Here is a 21123-nt window from a genome sequence, read left to right as displayed (position 1 = left end):
GCCCTCACCCCTTCCCCAACTGCCCCAACACCTGCCTTCCACATTCCCAATCTGGCTGGACCCTAGTCCAGGCTGCTGGTGACCATGAAAAGGCTTCAGCTGGGATGGGGGTGAGGGCAGAGCCCCCCTCCCCCAGCACCTCCCCACCCACCTCCCTCCTGCAGCCTTCCAGAGAGCGGAGCTGTGGGAAAGCATGGCCAGAGGTTCGCTCTGACACCCTCTCCTCGGGTAGGGTTCGCAGGAGCAGCTGAGGCCGGAGAGGCGGGACGAAGGGTGGAGGGCCCTGAGAGGCAGGCTGAAAGCTCGGGCTGCTGTCCCTGTGGGCAATGGGCTCGTGGGAGGTTCTGAGGAGAGGAAGAGGCATGCTCTGGGAGAGGTGTGGGGAACTTGAGGGGACAGGGGACTGGCAGCTGCTGGGGGTGACGGTTAGGAACAGCTGCCCACGTCCAGATTGGAGACCGTGCGGGCCCAGACGATGGTGGTGGCTGAAGGAGCAGGAAGAACGGGCAGGACGAGGAAAGGAGGAACGGCTGAGGTCAGGCATGTGGGCGAAGAGGGGGGCAGAAAGGCAAGGTGTTCACCTGGCTGACCGAGGAAGGAGGCCATGATCAGAAATCAGGCAGCACAGAGAGGGCCAGCGTTGGGCGTGGGGGATGATGCATTCGGGTGGCCAAGCCGGGCCTGGGGGGGGTCGTGGTTCAGCCAGGTGGTGGGTGGGAATGCAGCCTGGAGCAGAGCTGGAGGCGAGGCCTCAGGGGCTTCCCTGGAACCAGCATCAGAGCATCCCAGGCAGAGTCCTGGCCCAGTCAGGATGCAGGCCAGAGCCTAGGCAGCAGGGGAGACTGCCAAGGACCAGTGGAAAGCAGGAGGGTAGAGTTTCGGGAGGCGGAGGGCTGGCCACCAGGGCTGAGTGTGGCCAGACGTAGAGGAAAATGCGGAGGCCAGCGGTCCAGCTCACCCTGTGCAACTGTCCGGGCTGTGTCTGCCGGGAAGAACCCAGCTGGGGTTTTGGGTTGCTCAAGTCTGGCCTGCTCACCTAGTGACACGCTCCAGGGGGCTGCATCCACCCAGAAGGGCCCATTGTTCTAATGTGTCGCTGAGTGCCAGGGGGCGGGGGCAGCCGCCCTGCTTACAGGGCACTGGGTCTGGAGCTCAGGAAGGTCCTGATGCTCTTGGGGAGAGCAGTCCTACTGGGCAGTCTGATGGGGGAGGCCAAGGAGAGGGCCTAATGCCCCTGCCTACCTGCCGTCCTCCCTGTCTCCCACCCTTTTCTTTCCTTGAGGACATAAGGAGGCTTTAAAATAGTGAGGAGATGCCAGACCGGGCATGGCCCGGCAGTTGAGCATCAACCTATGAACCAGGAGGTCATAGTTCGATTCCCAGTCAGGGCACATGACCCAGTTGTGGGCTTGATCCCCAGTGTGGGGTGTGCAGGAGGCAGCCAATCAATAATTCTCTCTCATCATTGATGTTCTCTCTCTCTCTCTCTCTCTCTCTCTCTCTCTCTCTCTCTCTCCCTCTCTCCCTCCCTCCCTCCCTCTCCCTTCCTCTCTCTGAAATCAATAAGAACACCTTTATTAAAAACACCACAAAAAGGAATAAAGGGCTGTGGTGGCCTCCAGGAGCAAAGCCAACAGGACGAACACAGGGGTCAGCCTTGGGAGGGGAGGCCCCACCCGCTCTGAAATGTGAAGAGGGGGGAGGAGGGGAATGGGAGCAGCCTGAAGGGAGAGAAGAAGCCATAGTGGGAGGGCCCAGCTCTGCCACGTACTTTCCGTATGACCTTGAGCAAGTCCACCTCTCTGTGGCTCAGTTCCTGCATCTTTAAGTGGGGATGATAATAGTACTTGTAATGGGGATGATAACAGCCAATTGGGATTGCCGAACAAGGCTGGGTGAGGATTAACGGGCTTGGGGCGGTGTGGCCATAGTCAGCGCTCTATGGAGGTCCACGGGTCCCGTTTTGAATCGGGGAGGAGGGAGCCGTGGCAGGCATTTAATCATTTGAATAAAGTCCAGTGCAGAGCGAGCCAGCACCCCCAGATTCCAGGTTGGGGCTGCAGGGAGGAGGGCGAGGCTCATCAGAACGATGAGCAGTAGCAGGAGAGCACCGGGTCCCGGGGACACTGCCCAGCGCGGAGCTCCTGGCATCGTAAAAGGCAAGCGCGGGACACTAATGCATAACGAGGCAGCCTCTCCAAGCCATAGGAGCCATGAAGTCATGCTCCATTTATACCCAGCCCGCCAGCCTGGCGGCCCAGCCTGGGCTGTGCACCGGTGCGGACGGAAGGTGGGTCCGGCGGCAAGGTCACTGGAAAGGCTGCAGGACCAGAGGCCAGAAGAGAGGTGACACGCCCAGGGGGAGGCAGGCTGCCGGAGGCAGGCAGGGCGTGAGCACTGGCCTCCATGGCTCTGTGTGAAGGACAGTGTCCCCAAGGATGGGGACAGCTGCTTGCCGTCTCCACTGAAGACAGGCTGCGCAGGAATGGCCTGCACCTCAGTCATGTCTCTCTGCCTAAGGAGCATCGCCAACAGATGGGGCAGGGCTGAGGGGAGCGTGTTTCCATGGAGAGTGGCGGAATCGTGGCCTCTGAGAAGTCTCTCAGGACCAGCGGGCCGAGCGGGGGAGGGGCTGGACGTGGTGGCTTTGGAGGTCCCCGATGGCGTAGAACTTGAAGGAACAGCAGGGCCCAGAGGGATGGCATAGAACTTGAAGGAACAGCAGGGCCCAGAGGCCAGGTCCTGAGGGGGCTTCTCTCCCTTCACGGAGGCACAGACTTTCCTGCTCCCCTGGGTGTGTCCACCCATCGTGCATCTGGTTCTTGCACTTCCGCCCGGAATGGTGAATGAAGTTGCGCCAAGAGGCCCCCCTGGGGGACCTGGGGGGTGTTGGAGGGAGCATGGAGGAGGGACACCGCCTCTGCAGGCTGGCTCCGCGAGAGAGAAGGTCCTGGCAGCTGCCTCCAGGCTGAAGTCCTTCTCCTCCTGGGCACGAGGCCAGCCTCCATCCTCTAAGCTCCTGAGCCCTGGGGAGGGTGCTGGGCCTGAGAAAAGCTTCCTTCACCTCTCCTGGCATCTGCTGCCAAACAGCCTGCCAGCCCGGAGCTGCCTGGGCCACTAGCCATGGCCAGCAAGGACAGTCGGGAAGCAGGTGATGGAGGCCCACAGGGGCCACGCCAGCTCCCAGGCCTCCCCCATCAAACCAAACCAAACCATCCAGCAAGGCTGGCTCTCTGTATCCACTGGGAATCTACCGTGGATACCGGGAGAGGGGCCCACACCACGTGAAGCTGGGGATAGGGGGATGTATTCCAGAGGAGGGCAGCCCTGGAGCAGTCCTTGGGGGGGCAGAAGAGATGAGGGAGGGAGCTCGGGGAAGCCGAGACATGAGGAAGTACTCAGGTGAGGCAGGGCGCAGGCGCAGAGGAACCTCGGGACAGAGGGAACCGGGACCATCTATGCTTTAGAAAATGATAAAATTAATAACAGCTCCTACTTCTGAGACCCTCCTCATGCCAGGTCTCGAACCAAGCACTTTACACACTGCATTTCCACCCCCAAGGCCACCCAGCTACGTGCTTAGGTGGGGGATCGGAGCAACCATGTGGGCTGTGGGAGAAGCAGCAAGCCTGTGGGAGAATCCCAGGTTTTCCAGCTCTGGAGCTGCAGCCTTGGGTGAGACACCAATGTCTCCAGGCCTCACTGTCCCCACCTGTCGCATGGAGACCACCGCGGCCCAAGGGGCTCCACGGGGCTGCTGAAGGGGCAGCAGGAATGCTCCTGAGCACTGTAGAGCACAGTGTCCGGGTGGATCCCTGAAGCCCAGCCAGGGCCTCTGCTGTGCTGCTCACCCAGATGCCGTGCTGGCAGCCTGGGCGCTCCAACGGGAGTGGCCAGAGCTCAGCCGGGGCACAGTGCCTCCATGAACCATTGCAAGTAAGAGACTTCAGAAAGGAAACAGCACCTCTCAGCTGGGGTCAAGGGCCCGCAGTGCAAAGCCCAGGCCTCTCCCTCCCCCTCTCTCCGGCCACACCATCCCTGTCCCTGCTGGTCCCCATCACTCTGGCTTCCCTTCCCTCGTAACTCTGACATGCATGCGATGCTGGCTCACCCTGGCCCTGGCTAGGACCAGACTCTTTATAGCCCTGCAGCTCAGCTCCCCAGCGCTGACTGGCCACTCAGCCTCTGATCACAGTGTCTGGGAGAGACGACCTGATGGGCTCAGGGCAACTGATCCTGGGTCCTCTTGGATCAGGAGTCCATCCCTGGCCCAATCCGCTATGGCCTGAGCCAGGGCACATGGTACAAAGGGGTGGCGCAGGCCCACCCAGGACTGGGGTGGTTGCAAGGACAGCTCCAAAGAGGCAGGAAGGGAGCAGACACTCAGACCAGTGGTCGGCAAACACATTAGTCAACAGAGCCACATATCAACAGTACAACGATTGAAATTTCTTTTGAGAGCCAATTTTTTTTTTAAATATATTTTATTGATTTTTTTTTTACAGAGAGGGAGAGGGATAGAGAGCTAGAAACGTCGATGAGAGAGAAACATCGACCAGCTGCCTCTTGCACAACCCCCACCGGGGATGTGCCCGCAACCAAGGTACATGCCCTTGACCGGAATCGAACCCGGGACCTTTCAGTCCTCAGACCGAAGCTCTACCACTGAGCCAAACCGGTTTCGGCGAGAGCCAAATTTTTTAAACTTAAACATCTTCTAACACCACTTCTTCAAAATGGACTCGCCCAGGCTGTGGTATTTTGTGGAAGAGCCACACCCAAGGGGCCAAAGAGCCACATGTGGCTCGCGAGCCGCAGTTTGCCAACCATGGCCCTAAACCACGCTTCCAAGTGTCCAGAGCCATCTTCGAGGGCCACCAGGAGCGGAGCCTGCATGCTCCCAGCCACAGGGGCACGGGCAAGGTTGCTACGGCTCGGACTCCCTCTGGTTTGGGTGCCCACAGTCCCACCGGCTCCTCTGGCAGCGGCTCAGCACGTCCTGGGACCAGGCTTTGCGTAAGGGACAGTCTGCTCTGACCTGCCCACCAACTTGTCTGTTTTCCCAGAGGGCAGGACCGAGCCATCTTCGTCTCTGCATCCTCTCCCAGCACTTAGCCAAGTTCCTGGCACAAAGAAGTAGGTGCTTAAGAAATGTTTGCTCAATTAATTAAGACAAGCTAAGGGATAAGGAAACCATTTCCATCTCACTGATTTTTTCAGCTGATACTGTTGAGACTAGCCAAGTTCTATACCCTCCTCTCCGCCCTGCCCCCCATTACCCCCTCAAACTCCTCAGAGCTGGCTCAGGCTGGCGGAGACCTGCCTCTGGGGGAGAAGGGCCTGGATGGGAAGGAGGAGGGATCACAGCCGGAGAAAGCACCTGCTTTGACAGACAGCTTACGAGCTGCCTCTCCACTTTCCCAGAACAACCTTGAGAGCAATTCATGAAGGTCCCCCTCAGATGGGCCATGGACCCCAATCTCTGGGTCTGCAAGACCCTGGAAGCCACTGGCAAGTGGAATAAGAGGAGCAGGACTGCCGGAACCGGTTTGGCTCAGTGGATAGAGCATCGGCCTGTGGACTGAAAGGTCCCGAGTTCGATTCCGGTCAAGGGCATGTACCTTGGTTGTGGGAACATCCCCAGTGGGGTGTGCAGGAGGCAGCTGGTCGGTGATTCTCTCTCATTGATGTTTCTAACTCTCTATCCTTCTCTCTTCCTCTCTGTAAAAAAATCAATAAAATATATTTAAAAAAAAAAAAAAAATGGAGCAGGACTTAAAAAGGCCTGGCTCTGCCACATACCTGTATGGCTTTGTCCAAGTCACCCAGCCACGTGGCTCAGTCTCCTCAGCTGGAAAACCAGGGCACCCGCCATCCAGAATGCAGCCTCTAATCAACTAACATCGGTTAGATGATACAAGGCCTGAGCTGGCACCCTGACTCAGGCTCTCACCAGCTGTGTGGTCATGAATGGGCTCCAGGAAGTTTCTGTGCCTCGGTTTTCTCACCTGTAAAATGGAAATAACGCCTAGCTCACAAAGGTTTTGTGAGAAGTAAGTGAAATAGTGCGACTAAAAGCACGTAGGACAGTGCCTGGCACATAGATGCTCACTAAATGCGAGCTTTCTTATTTACTACAATTACTACTGCTATTGTTACTGCTTCCTACCACCGCCGCCATTCCTACTGGCTACTGTGGGCCGGGCACTGAGCTACTGAAAGGTACAAGGCACCATCTCTGTCCTATGAGCTCCGAGGGAGAGTAAGGAGACAAAATGAGACAAGGAGGGAGAGGAGGAGGAAGGGGAGGAAGAGAAAAGGAAGGAGGAAAAAGCAGCAAAAGCAAATAGAAGCCAAGACTCCAAGCCCCAGGAGACTGGTCTCCAGGGCTCGATGGAGGTGGGGTCAGGGCCCCTCAGGGCTCAGCAGTCAGGACCCCTCAGGGCTCAGCAGTCAGGACCCCTCAGGGCTCAGCAGTCAGTAGAGAGAAGCTGAGGACTGACAAGGCTTCCTGGAAGGCTTGGTCCTGGGAGGCTCAGGTAGGGCCGTGCAGCCATCTCCTCCTGACTCCGTGTGGCGGCGTGTGCTGGGTGTCTGTGTAGGAGTGCGTGGATGAGACATGATTTTCAGAGCTGACTCTGGCTGCCCCTCCGCTTCGGCTGGAGGGATGTTACTCAGAGCCGTGCTGACTAGGCCAGCTCCCGCCCCCTCCGCCCTCCTTTCCCGGGTCAGCCCTCTGGTTCTCACCCCATCCACAGCATCTGCTCCGTGCCAACTGGGACAGCTCCACAGACACGTGGGCCCCAGCAGCTGTGGGTCTAGCGTGTACGCAAAGGCTCAGTGCCGTTGCTCTGCGGACCAAACAGTCCCACTGAGATGTCTGCTTCCTCCACTGTGTGTGGAGGAGGGAACATGGCCACTCTGAGCGCCTAGAAACTTAGAACGTTACAGGGCTCCAAGAATATCTCCTCCAGCCTCCCCATTTCCCGGAGCAGGCACTCCAGGCCCAGCCAAGGACAGGGTCTGGCCTGCGATCACATGGCAGAGCTAGAACCCAGGTCTTCTGACTTCCATCCTGTGGAAGAGTCCAGTGGAAAGAGAACTGCCTTTGGATTTCAAGGTTTGGTTCTAGCATTATGGCCTGAGATGAAGCACTCTATGTCCCTGGGCCTCAGTGTCCACATCTGTAGAATGGAAATAACATCACCACCTCTTCCACAGGATTACTGTGTGAGCTCAGACAGTAGGATGGATAGAACTTGCCTGGAAAGGACAAAGCCCTGCAGACAGGCATTGTTACTATTATTCTAGAACATAGAGCATTGTATATACTAAGCACTCAAAAAAGTCTGCTGGTTGAATGGAGGGTGTTTGAAGCATGGTGAGTGGTGAACAGGGGGCTCTAGGAGCACTGATTTGTTTAGATAGCGGGGGGGGGGGGAAATCAAGGAAGGCTTCACAGAGGGGGTGACTTTTGAGATGGGCTATGATAAAGATGTAGAAGCCCATGGGAGGCTGGGAGCGGGGCAACAAAACATGCACCGTGTCCAGAGATGTGGAAAGGCAGCTGTGGCCTCCAGAGAGCTGTGGACACCAATTCCACAGGCAGGTGTGGGCTCCAAGCCCTGCTCAGAACTCCCCACTCTCTCCTGGGCCGGTGCATGGTCCCGGAAACAGGGAGCTAGCAATTTAGTCCATAGAAATAGCCTCCTGACCTAACCTGAACATTGAGGCTCCGCGGGCTGGCATGCCTTAACACGGGCCCTGCCGCAGGCTCAGCCAACGAGGGCCCCGGGGCTCAATCTGGCCCACCACCTGCTTTTGTAACTAGTGTTATTGGAGCCCCGTCACTCTCGTTCGTTTACCAATTGTCTGTGGTTGCTTTCTTGGTACCATAAGCAGAAGTGAGTAATTATAAGAGACCATATGGACTGCAAAACCCAAAATATTTACTCTCTGGTCCTTTATACACAAAAAGTTCCCCTATCCTACACAGCAAGACGGGGCAGAGCTGGGATGGGGGCCAGGCCTCCGATTCCTGACTGGGTGCTCTTTAACTCTGCACCCTTGGCCCTCTAGGCCCCACCCCTGTAACTCTGCCCAAAGGGTGAGATTTCAGGCAGCTGGCCTTTGGGCAGACTCACTCCAGGACACAGAGGACAGCCAAGAAGGATCTGTGGGGTGGCCACTGTTGCCCCCATAACTCAACATGGCTCCTTACTGGGAGCAGGTCAGACACTTTAAGGGGGAAACTGGCAAAGAGATGCCAACAGGCCCCTGCTTCTGCTCCTCGGGCAAAACAGGAAAAGCCGGCGATTGTGCGGGTAGGACTTGAGCCAGCCAGATGCTGGAGTTACAGTCGCAGGCTGTCAAGAAGCTCTCAGAGGAGGACTGGCATCTCAGCAGATGGCCGGGTCCACTGTAAACCGGGCTGCAGAATTCCTTTCTCCACGCCAGGCTGTCCCTGGTGCATTCATGTAATTAAAACCCCACCAGATCCAATCTGTTAAAAGTTCTGAGTTCACACATGTCCTGCCCAGCTGGTCATAAGGAGGCAGACAGACAACGGGCCTAGGCCGTGGCCACCTGGTGTTTGGCTGGCCTGGAACAGACCCCACAGGCCTCAGATTGGCCCTGTTCTGTGACACTGCCCACTCTGGGCCTCACGCTCTGTCCATCATCCCTACCTGCACCCCTTTCAATCCGCAGGATCACCTTGGATGCCTCCCCTTCCTAGTTCGCTCATTCAGCAACCAAGATTTATTAAATGCCAGCTACATGCCACATACTCTTCTAGGTGTGAGGAATAGAGTGGTAACAAAAGAGACAAAAATCTCCTCCTTCATGGGGATTACAGTTCAAACCCACACATACAAGAGCATCTCACACATTGTTTAGTCTGTTCTTTCCTCCCTCCCCTTCCCTCCCTCCATTCCCTCCCCTCCCCTCCCCTTTCCTCCCCTCTCCTCCCTTTTCCCTCTCCTCTCCCCTTCCTCCTTTCCCTCCCCTCTCTTCTCCTGAACTCAGTGCACTGCTGAGCACTTGACAATGGACCATGCAGAGGCCTCCTAGTGAATCATCCTCTCCCCATCTCCCACAGCCCCACACAGGGATGGAAGGACAAATCATCTCTCTGACATGTCCGCTCCCTACTCAAGTTCTGAATCCCCCTACCTGCTCTTCAAAGCCCTTGCCCACCTTATCAACTTTCACTACCCGTGAACTTTCTGCTCCAAGGAAACCAGAATTTCTGTTGTTAGGTTTCTAATAGTCATTACTTTCTTCTTATATAAGTAATAGTTCTATGGAGAATATTAAATATATAAAAGAAAATTAAAATTAATCATGAGCCCTGGTCAGTGTGGCTCAGTTGGTTGAGCAATGTCCCATGCACCAAGAGGTCGCTGGTTTGATTCTTGGTCAGGACACATGTGTAGGTGGGGGGCTAGATTCCCAGTAGGATGTGTGCAGGATGTTTCTCGAATCCATGTTTCTCTCTCTCTCTCCCTCTCCCTTCCTCTTTCTCTGGAATCAATAAAAACATTTTTTTTTTTTAAGTAATCGTAAGCCTAACTGGTTTGGCTCAGTGGATAGAGCATCGGCCTGCGGACTGAAGGGTCCCAGGTTTGATTCCGGTCAAGGGCATGTACCTTGGTGTCGGGCACATCCCCAGTAGGGGGTGTGCAGGAGGCAGCTTATCGATGTTTCTCTCTCATCGATGTTTCTGGCTCTCTATCCCTCTACCTTCCTCTTTGTAAAAAAGTCAATAAAATATATTTTAAAAATTAATCATAAGCCCATACTTTAAAGATAAGCCCTATGATTTTTAGTATATTTCCTTCCAGTTTCTCTTTCTGAGTGTGTGTGTGTGTGTGTGTGTATATATACTTTTTTTTTTTAATATTTGTATATTCAGCATGAGATCCCATTATGCATAAAGAGTTACATCCTACCAGTTTTGTTTAGCATTCTAAGGTGGTTTTCTGTGTCATTAAAAGACTTCTCAAGAACAGCGCTTTCGTGGCTGCACAATATTCCAGCACATAAATATGCCTTAATATGTTTAACCAAACCCTATCGGTGAACATTAGGACTGTTTACCATTTTTCACAATGAAAATACTGCTATAAACATCCTTGCTCATAAATCCTTGTTCCACGCTCTGGTTATTTTCTGAGCAGACATTCCTAGAAGTGGCATCGCAGGTCCAGCGGGCACTCGGAGGCTCTTGATGCTGCCTGTCTGAGACTGTGTGTTGATCCCCTCCACCCCCAGCTGTGAGAATGCCCACCAGCCTCAGACGGGTGTGTCTTGTCTGCCCCTAACACGCCACGTGTCTTCCTAGCATTGTGGCTTTGCTTCGGCAGCTTCCCCTATCCGAAGAACTCTGCGTTCCCCACCCATCTTTCAAAGCTCAGGGTAAAGACCACCTCCTCCGAGAAGCCCTTCCTGATACCCCAACCGAAGTTCTCCACCTCTGGCCCCCCTTCAGCCCCTGCCATAAATTCTTCCTGAAACATTTCCCGCTGTGGCCGTGTGTTTGTAGACTGTGTGTTATAATAACCTCTTCTCTGTTCAGGGCTTTGAGTTTTCAAAGTGCTTCCACGGAGATGTCTCATCTGACTCTCTTAGGGACAGAAAGTGTTTCGAGGTCAAGGACCGTGGCTTCATCATCTGGGTCCACTGACTGGCTATGGCCCCATCGCCAGCCTCAAGCTGGTCCTTGACCTCCTGGATGCGTCACTATTCCTTTTCCTATGAGAACAGCCTTTAGGATTGCCGCCTCCCACCTCCCCACCCCCCGCTCTGTAGAGCGGACAGCGCTAGGACGGAGGGCCTGGATTCCAGGCCTGGCTCTGCCACTGACTCACCTTGACCTAGGGCTAGTCCCTGCCCCATTCTGGGCCTCAGTTTACCCACCTATAAAATGAGCACATTTAACTACATAGTCTCCCACACTCCAGAACCGATCGCCCCTGCAGCCCCTGGCCTCAGGCACCCAGAGCAGCCCCCGGGTGCCTCTGAGGGGCCCTGTGCAAAGCCAGCCTCTGGGATAGGCCTGAGGGAGCTGGCCAGGGAGGCAGGCCTGGCTCCGGGCCAGGCTGTGTCTGCAAACACTGACCTTGGCTGCCGCAGGGATTTTCCATGACACCAGCACCCTCCCCCTCTGCTCCCCCTAATCCTGTGGGCCTGGGGAGTGTGGGGGATGGGAGTGATGAAGGCTGCTCTACGTTCAGGACCCTGAATCAGAGTAACAGGGGCACCTGTGGATGGTAAAGAGAGAGAAGAGAGAGCGGTGGACCTACACTGGAAAGTCTGGGAGGAAACTAGGGGTCGAGAGAGAACGGGCGTGGGGCGTGGGGCGTGAGGAGAAGAGCTGAGAGAGTAGCTGGGAAGATGGGAAGAGAGGCCTTAGAAAGGGGCAGGGGAGAGGGAGGAAGGGTGCTGAGCTTCAGAGCTGTCCTTCCAAGGAGCTCTGGCCCGGAGGGGACAAACTCCAGACCCAGCTCTGCACACCGGCCCCTCCCCCCACCCAGGTCCATGAGGCCCTGGTGGTTTCCCAGGCCTACCACAGGCCTGGGCGTGGGGGGGGGGGGGGGGGGGTCCGACCGGGGCACTGAGGCTGACCTCCTTTTGCAGGGCCCGGGGCCGCGGGGAGGGCAGGGGATATGAGTTACTCAAGGCCCTGCGCCAAGGCTGCCGCCCCTCCCGGTGTCGGGTGCCTTGGGCGGTTCCTCCCATCCACATCCCAGGCCTCAGGTCTGTCCGGGCTGAGCAGCTGCTCCCACCGGGCCCTGTGCGTGGCTCTGAGGGGACTTGCCGGCCCTCCAGGAGCTCAGAGCCCCGCAGAACTCTGCAAACTTGCGTGCACACGTGCCAGGGGAGGCAGAGAGGCGGCAGAGAGGCCCCTCCAGCTCCGGAAAGGGTCCCGGAAGGTTCTTGGAAGAGATGGTGTCTGGGCTGGAATCTAAAGGATGGAGAAGGCCCACACTTCTCCCCAAGTCCGCCAAGCAAGCAGCCTCCTCCGTCCCCCCTGAGGGCCCGGCACTGCTACCAGCTGCCTCTGCCTCGTCTCCTTCAACACCCGTTAGGTCCCTTCAAGCCCCCAGTGCTGCTTCCTGGCTCCACACGCTGCCATCCCCAGAGCCGGGGGATCCTTGGTGGGTCTTTCCCAGATGTTGCTCAGGCTCAGGCCCAGCCCCTCGCTGGGGCAGCTGTGTCTTACAGCCAGCCCTGGAGCTGCCTCAGTCTCCCTGGAGCCCCCACTCCTCTCCAGGGGTCCCCCCAGGCCCAGGCAGCACCCTGGGGTCAGGCCCTTCCCCACGTCTAGCTCTGCATCAGCCTTTGAGCACCTCAGGCACAGCTTCCCCATCCATCTTCCCTCAGGGCAAACATTAGCCGTCAGGTGCCCATGTTTACATTAGATAAGTAGGTGTTTGGGAACCAGGAAACAGGCCCCGCCAGGCATTGCCAAGGGCTCTGTGTTCCTCACCTGGAGAAGGACCGAGCCCACCAGAGAAGGGACACCAGAGAATCGGAGTCCTGGAAGAAGGACCTTCGAGTTCTTGAGGCTACGGAGGAGAGTTTCCCACACCGTGCTCTAGGGAACCCTTGTCCAGCAATGTGCCCTGTCAGAAAAGTAGTCAAACAAATGGGAAAATGTACCATACGTGTTAACATGCCTGACCTTGCATGTTAACACGTGTGGGCTCTGATGCAGCCGACACAAATGAAATGACTGCAGCTCCTGTTACATTCAGCCTTCTGCCCATTGGATTTAACCAAACAACACTTCCCATCCAACCGTTATTCGCAGACCATGGGACTGTATCTCAGGAAATTAACTTTGGGAAATACTGATCATAGAATGTTGATGCTGAAAGGAACTTTAAAAACCATCTAATCTTGATGGTCCCCGAAACTATTCATACTAGTGATCCATATTTATTGATCCCAGGATCCCCAAGCATTTTAAGTCTATTCACTCATCAAAGCCCCACAGCAGTTCTATGAGGTAAGTCCACCCACTCTTCCCATTTTACAGGTGTGGAAACTGAGGCACTTGGCCAAACTTGAAAGCTGTTTGGCTCCAAAGGCTGTGCTCTCATCTACTCCACTAAACTGCAGAGATCCCCTGCAGAAAACAAATGCCTATTTTCAGTATTTCAAAGGGGTAACAATAACTTGATTCAGACTCATAAAATCAGTTATCCCAGGCTAATCAGAAGTTTTGATTGGCAGGTGTGTCCTGAATTCATTTTGATGGGAAAATAATTAATCATCGCTGTCACATTTATTCAGTACCTGGTGTGTGTAGCAGCTACACTGCACTGAGCAACACATTGTACTTCATAAATAAAATCTTTCGAAATTTGCACTCTGAGGGAACAGAAAAAATAATAAAATGGACCCAGAGCGAGGAAAAACGGTGGAAACCTTTTCTCTTGCCCTATCCTCCCAGGTCACAGATGAGGGAAATTGAGGCCCAGAGAAGGAAAAGGACTTGCCCAAGACACAAAGCTAGCTGTGGTCAGGGTCAAGCCAGATCCCCGGGTCTCTTCCCTCCACCCGAGGCTGTGGCCAGCGTTCTGGCTCTATGGCCAGCTAGACCAGGGGTACAGGTCAGGCACTCAGGCTGGCAGGCATATGAGGTCGATGGAGAGCAGGCAGCTGAGCCCAGTTCAACCACGGCCATTACCAAGGCTCAGACTGGTCATTTGTGCTTTGACCGGAAGGAAATAGGCCACAGGGAGAGAAAGTCCACTCAGAGGCACGCTGGACCCCAACCCTCTGCATCTCCCTGGAAGGCAGAGCTTCAGCCAATCTCTGCGCTCCTCGGTGATGCCGGGAGGAAAACAGAAGAACTGTAATGATATTCATCATTAATATTGATGTCCAGCCTCCCGGCTTCCTCAGGTGAATCCCATCCCTCCAGCTCGGTTCCAGGACCACTGTTTAGCTGAATTGCTCCCACGCAGGACATGCTGGACCTGGTTGAATGAATGGGTCAACTCTGGTCACACTGAGCCAGGGGGCAGAGGACCGAGCATTGAGGTCAGAACTGAGCATCCTGGGTTATAGTCCTGGCTCTGCCATTCACCGGCTGCACGACCTTGAGAAGGTCGTGTTTCCTCTCTGGCCTTCATTTCCCCATCTGTACACTCTAAGGGCTGAGCTATCTGATTGCTAAGGGCCTCTCTGGCCTTTAGCACCTTAAGTCAATGGTGGACTCAGGCCGGTGGCCGGAAGGCAAGGGGCGGGGACAGGTTAGCGCTCTGAGAGACAGCGGCCAGAGTCTTATGATTGGTGCCCGGGTTCTGGCTGGTCAGTCCACAGGATTCGATGAAGGAGGGTCCTCAGACAATGAGCCCCAGGGGGCAGCCTCTGTGTGTATCAGTGGCACACCAGGACAGAGGGAGCCCCTCTCCAGGGACGCAGGGCTGGACGGGAGGGAGAAGGTGGGCACTACTATTTGTCCCTCTCCCCGCTGTAAGCCCCAGCCTGATGTGGGCAAGGACCAGGCAGGCAGTGGGCCTGCTGGCAGGCAGACAAACCTTGCCAAACTCCCATTCACTTCCCAGACCTCCCAGGGTCCCCTGGGAGTGGCTCCTCCCCAGCGGGCACCCCTCCAAGTGGAGCCCACGTCAGCAGGTCCTCACAGCTCCCTGGGCCTTCCACCCAGCGACAGTGGGCCAGCCAAAGGGGCAGAGGCATGCTGACCCTGGGCCTGACACATGGGGAAGCCCAGGACTAGTAGATTCTCTAGGCATCACGCTCCTGGTGCTGTTTCTGCCGTGTCCGGCCTGGGCACTGCCCGGGGAAGAGTCACCGAGGGGAGCACTGCCCTCTCGGGGCCCCGGCTTCCCATCCCCGTCACCTTCCTGGGTGACGAATTGGCTCCGAGGCACTGGAGTGAGTGATGAGTCAGAAAGTCCTAGTGGCCTTGGCCAACTCGAAAGCCTTAATTGCTCCGTCAAATGGAGGTAGTCATACTAATGACCTTATAGGAAGCTTTTGAGAATTAGAGTTTAAAATGTACCTGAAGGATAAGACCTGCAGCCTCAGCCTGTGGTGGGAAGTGAGGGGGGCCCCGAGGGCCGCTGACCCCCAAGGTGAGGCTGGGGCCACCCTGGACAGGACCGCGGCTGCAGCGAGGCCTGAGGCTCCAGCCTGGTAAGAGCCTTGGCTCAGCCTGGATGTGCCGCCTGCTCTGAAAACCACTCCGTTCAGCGGGAGGCGGGCAGGGAAAGGCACTGTTCTCGACAGGGCACTCGGGATGGGACAGGGAGAGGCAGGGAGGAGAACGGTGTGAGATGCGGGCGGGAGGTGCCGTCGTGTCTGCTGGGTCGTGGGCTGTATTCAGATGGGGGAGAGCCCCCCTCCTGAAGCTGGGGGACTTTGTGGCTGCCAGGCGGGCGGGTGCTGGGCCTTCCTAAGGGCTGGTAGGCCAGGAGAAATCACAGCCTGTGAACAAACACAGGGGCAGGTGCTGGTGGCGGCCAGACAGGGCCTTCTCCCTGATGGGGGGATACGGCTGCCTGGCTCCACAGAGCCTGCCCCCACCTCCAGGACCCCCCCCCCCCTTGGCTGCTGCTGCTGTGGCAAACGCCACAGGGTCCAAGTGCGTTCACAGCCAGTCTCTCCTTTCCCCCTGAAGACAGCTAAGCCAGGCGGCCAGGGCAGGCAGGGACTAACAGCTGTAGCTCAGGCCCCAGAGTGCAGAAAGGTAAGAGAGGTCCAGAGAGGGGGTGGATTTGCCCGCGGTCACACAGCCAGCCTGTGGTCACACAGCCAGGCTGGGCCCACACTGCCCAACCCCGATGCAGCCCATCCACAGCGCCATGCCCTCCCCCACGCCCTGGGTGGTACGGGCCTGCTGGACAGGGAAGGACAGGGTGAGAAGCGGCTCTGGCGTGGGGCCTGCCCAGCTGTCGAGGTGAGTTGTGATCTGGCTGCCATGGCCGAGCTGGCGGGCACAATCTGTTCTCACTCAGCTGAGACGCGGACAGGCCAGGCATGGGGGCGCACCAGCTCGGCTGTCCAGGCCCCTGGCAAAGGGTGACACAGTCACCAGCTAGATGCCGGGGTCAGGGAGGCAGGGGACCCCGTTCTGAGGGTAGCCCACAGCCTCACATACCCCAAGCGGCTGTCCCCAGACCTCCCTGAGCTGGAAGACAAATGGCTGACAGAGGCCCATTGGACCTGCACTGACCCCCAGCCCAGGGGGAAGGTGAGGGCAGCTTGGCACTCCATTCGTTACTCATCACAGTGAGCTGTTCTTGATACATACCAGGCTCTAGGCTCAGTGCCTTAAACACATTTTCTCACTTATTTCATGCCCAAACGCCCTGCTCATCAGCCCCATTTTACAGATATGGAAACTAAGGCTCCGAGAGGTTTAAAATCACACACACACACAGTCCATGGAAGAATAAAGATTTGAATTCAGATCATGCACCAAAGCACCCTGTATCCTGCCCTGCCTCACCAAAGGTGCTGTGGGCATATCCCCTGAGCATGAACGAGAGAGGAACACGACCAGGGCCAGCAGTGCGTACCCTGCACCCTCAGCTAGCGTTTAACTGAGTCTGTGTAGTTGCTGACCCTGGGGGACGGGTCAGGGGGCCGCTGGTAACATTGGCCCTGGAGGTCAGAGCCGAGCGTCCTGTGCCCCTCGAAGCAGAGGTCACTTCCTGCTGGGGAGAATCCAGAACAACTGCACAGGTGATAAGGCTTTGAAAGGAGGAAAAATTGGAAAGCCTGCCCGTATTATTTTTTATTATAATAACTTCATTAACAAAGCAATGTATAGCTTAGCCCAGGGAAGGAAGCAGAGCCAGGACCGGTAGATTTTATTTTACAAATAGGGGTGCTTTGCCCAAGGTCAGGCAGCCCCCAGTGACAGGGCCAGCGCTTGTGCCTGGGTAATTCTGCGTTCCCATCCAGGGTCCTATCCCCTCCAGGGCTCCGGGCTGAACTCGTGACTTAAAGCCACTTGATGGCCAAAACCGGTTTGGCTCAGTGGATAGAGCCTCAGCCTGCAGACTGAAAGGTCCCAAATTCGATTCCGGTCAAGGGCATGTACCTTGGTTGCGGGCACATCCCCAGTGTGTGGGGGGGGAGGGGGGTTGCAAGAGGCAGCTGATCGATGATTATCTCTCATCGATGCTTCTAACTATCTCCTCTCTCTTCCCCTCTGTAAAAAATCAATAAAATATATTTTTAAAGCCACTTGATGGTTGGCTCAGAGGGAAGCTTCCTTCACTGCTGGCCTCGCCAAGGCGGGGCAGGTGTAGGCAGGGCAGAGGAGGGGAGGGGGCGGGAGGCATGGGGCAGGGGGCAGGTGTCTGGAATCCGCAGCCCCTAGAGCTTGCTTTCTCTCTTTTTTCCACCGTTTCTATCCCTCCTCTCCCCCCCACCCCCCACCCCAGGCTATGGCCACGCGGCGCCCAGCACGGACGGCGGCAAGGTGTTCTGCATGTTCTACGCGCTGCTGGGCATCCCGCTCACGCTGGTCATGTTCCAGAGCCTGGGCGAGCGCATCAACACGTTCGTGAAGTTCCTGCTGCACCGCGCCAAGCGGGGCCTGGGCATGCGGCGCGCCGACGTGTCCATGGCCAACATGGTGCTCATCGGCTTCTTCTCCTGCATCAGCACGCTGTGCATCGGCGCGGCCGCCTTCTCCTACTACGAGCACTGGACCTTCTTCCAGGCCTACTACTACTGCTTCATCACGCTCACCACCATCGGCTTCGGCGACTACGTGGCGCTGCAGAAGGACCAGGCGCTGCAGACGCAGCCGCAGTACGTGGCCTTCAGCTTCGTCTACATCCTCACGGGCCTCACGGTCATCGGCGCCTTCCTCAACCTCGTGGTGCTGCGCTTCATGACCATGAACGCCGAGGACGAGAAGCGCGACGCCGAGCACCGCGCGCTGCTCACGCGCAACGGCCTGGCGGGCGGGAGCCTGGGCGGCGGCGGCGGCGGCGGGGGCGGCGGGGGCGCGGGCGGCAGCGTGCACACCACCGACACCGCCTCCTCCTCGGCCGTGGCGGCGGGGGCGGGGGCCGGAGGAGGCGGCGGCGGCGGCTTCCGCAACGTGTACGCCGAGGTGCTGCACTTCCAGTCCATGTGCTCCTGCCTCTGGTACAAGAGCCGCGAGAAGCTGCAGTACTCCATCCCCATGATCATCCCGCGGGACCTCTCCACGTCCGACACGTGCGTGGAGCAGAGCCACTCGTCGCCGGGAGGGGGCGGCCGCTACAGCGACACGCCCTCGCACCGCTGCCTGTGCAGCGGGGCCCAGCGCTCCGCCATCAGCTCCGTGTCCACCGGCCTGCACAGCCTGTCCACCTTCCGGGGCCTCATGAAGCGCAGGAGCTCCGTGTGAACGCCCCCCGCCCGCCCGCCGGCCCCGCGGGGCCTGGAGCAGCTTGGGGGTGTGGGCCGGGGCGGGGTTCCTGCAGCGCGGGGTGGACAGCCTTCAGCCCCTGGGGGATACCCCACCCCTCTCCACCCTCCCCATCCCCCCTCCCCCACTCCCCATCTCCGACTGTGCCTGCTCGCACCAGCCAGCAGGAGCTGGGGCTCTGAGGACCCTGGAGCCCCTATCTGCGCCCTGCAAATTCCGAGAAATGTGAAACTTGGGGGGGGGGGGGGGAGGGATAGCAGGGAGGGAAGGCAGAAGCTGGGAGCCTCCCGTCCATTTGGAAATCTAAGGAGCTCCCCCCCCAGTTCTCAGAGGCCCTGCTGGTACCCAGACTGCCCCCCCTCCCCCAATCCGGAGGGGACTTCGTGTTCCGTGTCCGTTTGCATCTCTATTTATACCTCTGTCCTGCCAGGTCTCCCACCTTCCCTTGGCTCCAGAAGCCAGGGTGTCTTTGTCCAGGTCACCCCCACTCCGTCTGCTCCCCTTCCTCACCCCCCAGTTATGTCTCCGAACCTCCCACGACCTTCTGTGTTGTTTTGCATGGCTTTGCAGTTATGGAGAAAGTGGAAACCCAGCCGTCCCTAAAGCTAGACCCCAGCGGGCAGGCGGACAGGACAGGAGCCAGGCCAGGCCGGCTACAGGGGGAAGGGGGGAGGGGGGCGGGCAGAGAAGGGAGGGGAGAGCTAATGGCCAGGGTGCTCCCACTGGCAGGTGAGAACCAAGTGGCCTTCAGTCACGTGCCCAGAGGGGCAGAGGGAACCCAGCCTTCTGACCGACACCCCCCTGGATGGACCAGAAAACGCCCAGCTTGCCATGCGGCCGCTGCTCACGGTCACCAGCTCTGACACCCGGAATAAGCTGCAGCCTTGGAAAGCCCGGTCCTGCGGCTCATCGTCTGTCTCTCCAGTTAGGTCGCCAGGGCAGGAGTGTTCATCCACATTTTACCGGTGACCATGAGGCCCAAACAGGTGATGGGACTTGTCCAAGGTGACACACACAGCAAAGGGTGGGGCGGGGGCGGAGGGGGGAGACAGAAGCCAGGCCACTTGTTCTTAGGCGGAGTGCTCTTGCCTTCCCATGCCTCTGCCCGCTCCTGAAAGCAAAGCTCCTGCCCGGTGCACTGGCCCCGTGTGGGCACCGGGGCCTAAAGCAGGCCCGGACCTCCGGTCTGAGACAGGGCTGGGGCTGGAGAGCTGGCCGGCACGGCCGCCTGGGACCTGATCTCTGACCCCGCAGCCAGTGTCGGTGCCTGTGTCCCAATGGCTGGAGATGAGCTGAGGCTGCAGCCAGGCACGCCCCTCTCAGGTGGAGGGCTTGGAGTTGGTGTGCCAACGCCCATGTCGCCTGCCACCCGGAAACCCACAGGGAGAGCAGAGACGGAGGCGGGTACCTAGGCTCCCTGCGGGGACCCACTGCTAACGCTGGCACCCAACTCAGGGCAGCACCCAAGGGTGGGGGAGAAGCTTCTCCTCCCGCAGCGCTGCCCTTGCCTGCTGTTCCCGTGTCCCAGCTCCTCCTGAACATGCCAGCAAGGCCCACGCTGGCATTCAGAAGAGCTGGAGTGGGGACGCGGGGGGTGATCCATCCGCCTTTGAAGGAGGAAGTCTGGCCTGGCCTGTGTGTGCGTCCTGTCTCAGCCGGAGGAGCTGGCTGCCCACGTGCCCGGGAGAGCAGGCCCCAGGAGCCGGGGCCCTCTGTCTTGTGTGCGTCCCTATGTTGGGATGGGGAGCAGTGCCGGCTGCCTCTGTCTTGTGTGTGACCCTGCCCTCGAGGGGTCCTGTCCCGTCAGTCCTGAGGGAGCCACAACCAAAGTTGCAGGGAGATGGTGGGGAAGGAAGGCTGGATGGCCCTGCTCGGCCTCCAGGCTCCCAGCCTCTGCTGGGTCTTTCCCGGGGACTGGACGGCCAGCACTGCTTCCCTCGCCCTCCCACTGCAGGCAGCCTTTCTGCTTCCCCAATGCCTTATGCCTGGGCACACTGCCACAGAATATGCAATATGTGTGGGTGACACGCCCCGCGCCCACACCCCCACCCCAGGCAGCCCCCGGACCCCAGAGGCTGCGGCTGCCTCGGCCTCCCTTTAGACCCTGCTGCCTATCTGTCTTCACACTGAGAATGGCGTCTAATAAATACTGTCCATGGAGACCAGCTTCAGGCTCGGCTGCCTCTGTCCTCATGTACCCTGAGAGCTGCCAGGACCGGGCCACCTGCTGGCCCGCACACACGCCTCTTCGCACACACTGCCCCCGCCAGGGCCTACAGACACACTAGCTGATGCCCCTTGGGCTGACTAAGCCCTTTGCTCCCGTGGGCCCAAGGGAGAAGGCCGGGGACAATACTGGCTTCCCTTTGGTGATTTCCTCCCAGATCCAGGTTTTCTGTTTCACCAGGAACAGCTAGCTGTAAGGCAAACCCTTAGAAAAGAAATCACCTGGTTCAATTCTCCCCTTGAACATGAGAAAACTGAGGCCCAGAGAGGGCAAGTCACTTTCCCCGAGTCACACAGCAATGAGTGGGGGCGCCCCGGATTGGAGCCAGAACCGGGGATTCCAAGTCCAGCGCTCCCCCTTCTCAGGAATCTTCAGAGTCTGATGGACACACACACTCCAGCTGACAGTGCCAGCCTGGGCCAGCCAGGAGCGGGGGTGCCCTCTTCCAGCAGGGCCTTCCACGCTCAGGGGCCTGGTGCCCACA

At 57.9% G+C, this 21123-nt stretch overlaps 1 protein-coding gene across 1 annotated transcript in view; it reads left to right on the top strand.

The window, feature by feature from the left end:
- The window catches only part of KCNK3 (potassium two pore domain channel subfamily K member 3), a 36875-nt gene extending 16305 nt beyond the window's left edge, over positions 1 to 20570 (top strand). The window contains exon 2 of the mRNA XM_084901396.1: positions 17433 to 20570. Within this exon, the coding sequence (XP_084757522.1) occupies positions 17433 to 18391 (959 nt within the window). The 3' untranslated portion in view covers positions 18392 to 20570. The remainder of the gene's footprint in view (positions 1 to 17432) is intronic.
- The last annotated feature ends 553 nt before the right edge of the window (positions 20571 to 21123 follow it).

This window comes from Pipistrellus hanaki (assembly GCF_964339955.1).
Source record: "Pipistrellus hanaki genome assembly, chromosome: 12".
In the NCBI taxonomy this organism is placed as follows: Eukaryota; Metazoa; Chordata; class Mammalia; order Chiroptera; family Vespertilionidae; genus Pipistrellus; species Pipistrellus hanaki.
Note: the sequence above shows the minus strand (reverse complement) of the source record. Positions and strands in the feature narration are given on the sequence as shown.